This window comes from Limulus polyphemus, unplaced genomic scaffold, assembly GCF_000517525.1.
Source record: "Limulus polyphemus unplaced genomic scaffold, Limulus_polyphemus-2.1.2 Scaffold12504, whole genome shotgun sequence".
In the NCBI taxonomy this organism is placed as follows: Eukaryota; Metazoa; Arthropoda; class Merostomata; order Xiphosura; family Limulidae; genus Limulus; species Limulus polyphemus.
The window spans coordinates 1-2,241 of record NW_013678114.1 but is presented as its reverse complement, the minus strand read 5'-3'; the positions used below and the strand labels follow the sequence as shown (position 1 = coordinate 2,241).

Below are 2,241 nucleotides of genomic sequence, written 5' to 3'. Positions count from 1 at the left end.
CATAGTTACTATTTAAAATGTCAAATGGTATCCTTACGTCCATGAGATCTAAACTTGTGCCGGCCTGACAGTAGCCATATTGCTCGTGTCCTTTGTTCACTGGACGTCCATTACAGGGGTCCCACTGCTTTCGGTACAGGAGGTTCTGAGTTAGTGAATGGCAGATGCCAAAACCCCACTGACTTTCTCCTCTTTTCTGAATGTAGCGATGCGCACACGTCTGAAATAATTTAACTTTATGAAAAAGTAAACTTACTTAAAACACTTATGAAGAAATATTTATCATGACAACTCAGTGATTTCACATGATTTGTTATAAAATCAATTGGTGACTAATAACAAATTGAAAAATCAAACCTTTTACAGGTTTTTATATTATTTTACTTAATCCATCACCTAATCGGTCTGTACTTCGAAAATCTGTATCACTAGAATAATACAAATGTATAGGAATAACTAAAGAGCTTTAATTTTGAGTTCTGTTAAACTATTAATAGATTAATTCAAATACTAATTTCCATTATATAACTTCAATTTCAAGTCCAATTTCTGACCACTCTTAACCTAAGGTATTGATTCAGAGTTTGATTTCAGGTCCAATGTCTACCACTCTTAACTTGCTTGTGAAGACCTATTTCACCAGAGTTTAATTTTAAGTCCTATATCTGACCACTCTTCACTTGCTTGTAAACACCTACTGTTCCAGATCTTTGATTCCAAATTACATTAAAGTAGAGACAATAGATAAAGAGAAGTGTAGACTGTGAGAAATGGCAACAGGATTTCAAGAGAAGCTTAAGTTTTTACATGAAAGGAATACATCAGTTAACAATGACTTTCAGGAAGTTAGAAAGAGTACTGTTAGGGCTAAAAGTAATGAATTTTATTATAATGAGCCTATTCTGTTGAGCAACCGATTTCAGTCCTTGGCTTATGCAGATGGGGAACTATTGAAGGGTAGGAAAACAAAAGGGTCATAGAAGGATGTGGTTGATAAGGAGGTTACAGGTGATTCCTTGATAAGGCATGTGAATAGAATAGTCTGAGGGGTAAATAGGGAGAAAAGTATCAGATTATGTTACCCAGGTACAGGATATAACTGACAGAGCAGGGGATATAATAAAGGGGGCTAGAATTGATGCAATTTTGTTATGCACATAGGGGCTAATGATGTAAGGAAAAGCGGGTCAGAGAAGCTAATTAATAAGTACAAGGGGGTTGATAAAGGCATTTAAAAAAAAGCGATAATTATATGACCATATAATCATGATCATTGTTTATCTATTATATTTTTAAAGGTACAATAACATCTTATAAAATGTAAGAAATATTCTACTAGAATTACTCCAACATGATTAGGACCAAATCAGTTTGTGTTCGAGATATAAAGATGGTAGAGCGTAATTAGTTTTACGTAACATACAGAAATATTATACTAGAATTACTCCAACATGATTAGGACCAAATCAGTTTGTGTTCGAGATATAATGATGGTAGAGCGTAATTAGTTTTACGTAACATACAGAAATATTCTACTAGAATTACCCCAACATGATTAGGACCAAATCAGTTTGTGTTCGAGATATAATGATGGTAGAGTGTAATTAGTTTTACGTAACATACAGAAATATTCTACTAGAATTACCCCAACATGATTAGGACCAAATCAGTTTGTGTTGGAGATATAATGATGGTAGAGTGTAATTAGTTTTACGTAACATACAAACAACTTTATTTACATCAACACAATATCTAGGGTTTCAGTAACGTTGAATATGAACTGTTAATACGTGAACTACACTTGTTGGTCATTTCATAGTATTTTACCTAACTTATTCTACATGATTATGATTCTAAATGGTAGGCTGTACGTAATGACTGTACAGCTGTACTTTAGAATATTAGTTCATACCATTACAGACCCTCCTTTCCCCCGACTTCTTAGAGAAACACCTAACCACTGGTCCTCCTTAATGGATGCTAAGATGAAAAAATAAAAAAGTACAATAAGTTATATTATTTAATCTTTCTTCAGTTAAGAAAACAGAAAAAATCATAATAAACGTTCACTTGAATATGTTGTTTCCTCACAGCTGTACTAAATATCTACTTATGTTGTTTCCTCAAAGCTGTACTAAATATCTACTTATGTTGTTTCCTCAAAGCTGTACTAAATATCTACTTATGTTGTTTCCTCAAAGCTGTACTAAATATCTACTTATGTTGTTTCCTCAAAGCTGT

General features: G+C 33.2%; 1 protein-coding gene across 1 annotated transcript in view; it reads right to left on the bottom strand.

The window, feature by feature from the left end:
- LOC111083974 (integrin alpha-PS1-like) overlaps positions 1-1,988 on the bottom strand; it is a gene marked incomplete at its 3' end in the record, with an annotated part of 11,444 nt that extends 9,456 nt beyond the window's left edge. Inside the window, exons 1-2 of the mRNA XM_022380729.1 lie at positions 1,913-1,988; positions 38-220 (exon numbers count right to left, since the gene is read on the bottom strand). Of these exons, the coding sequence (XP_022236437.1) occupies positions 38-220; positions 1,913-1,915 (186 nt within the window). The remainder of the gene's footprint in view (positions 1-37; positions 221-1,912) is intronic.
- Between the last annotated feature and the right edge of the window lie 253 nt (positions 1,989-2,241).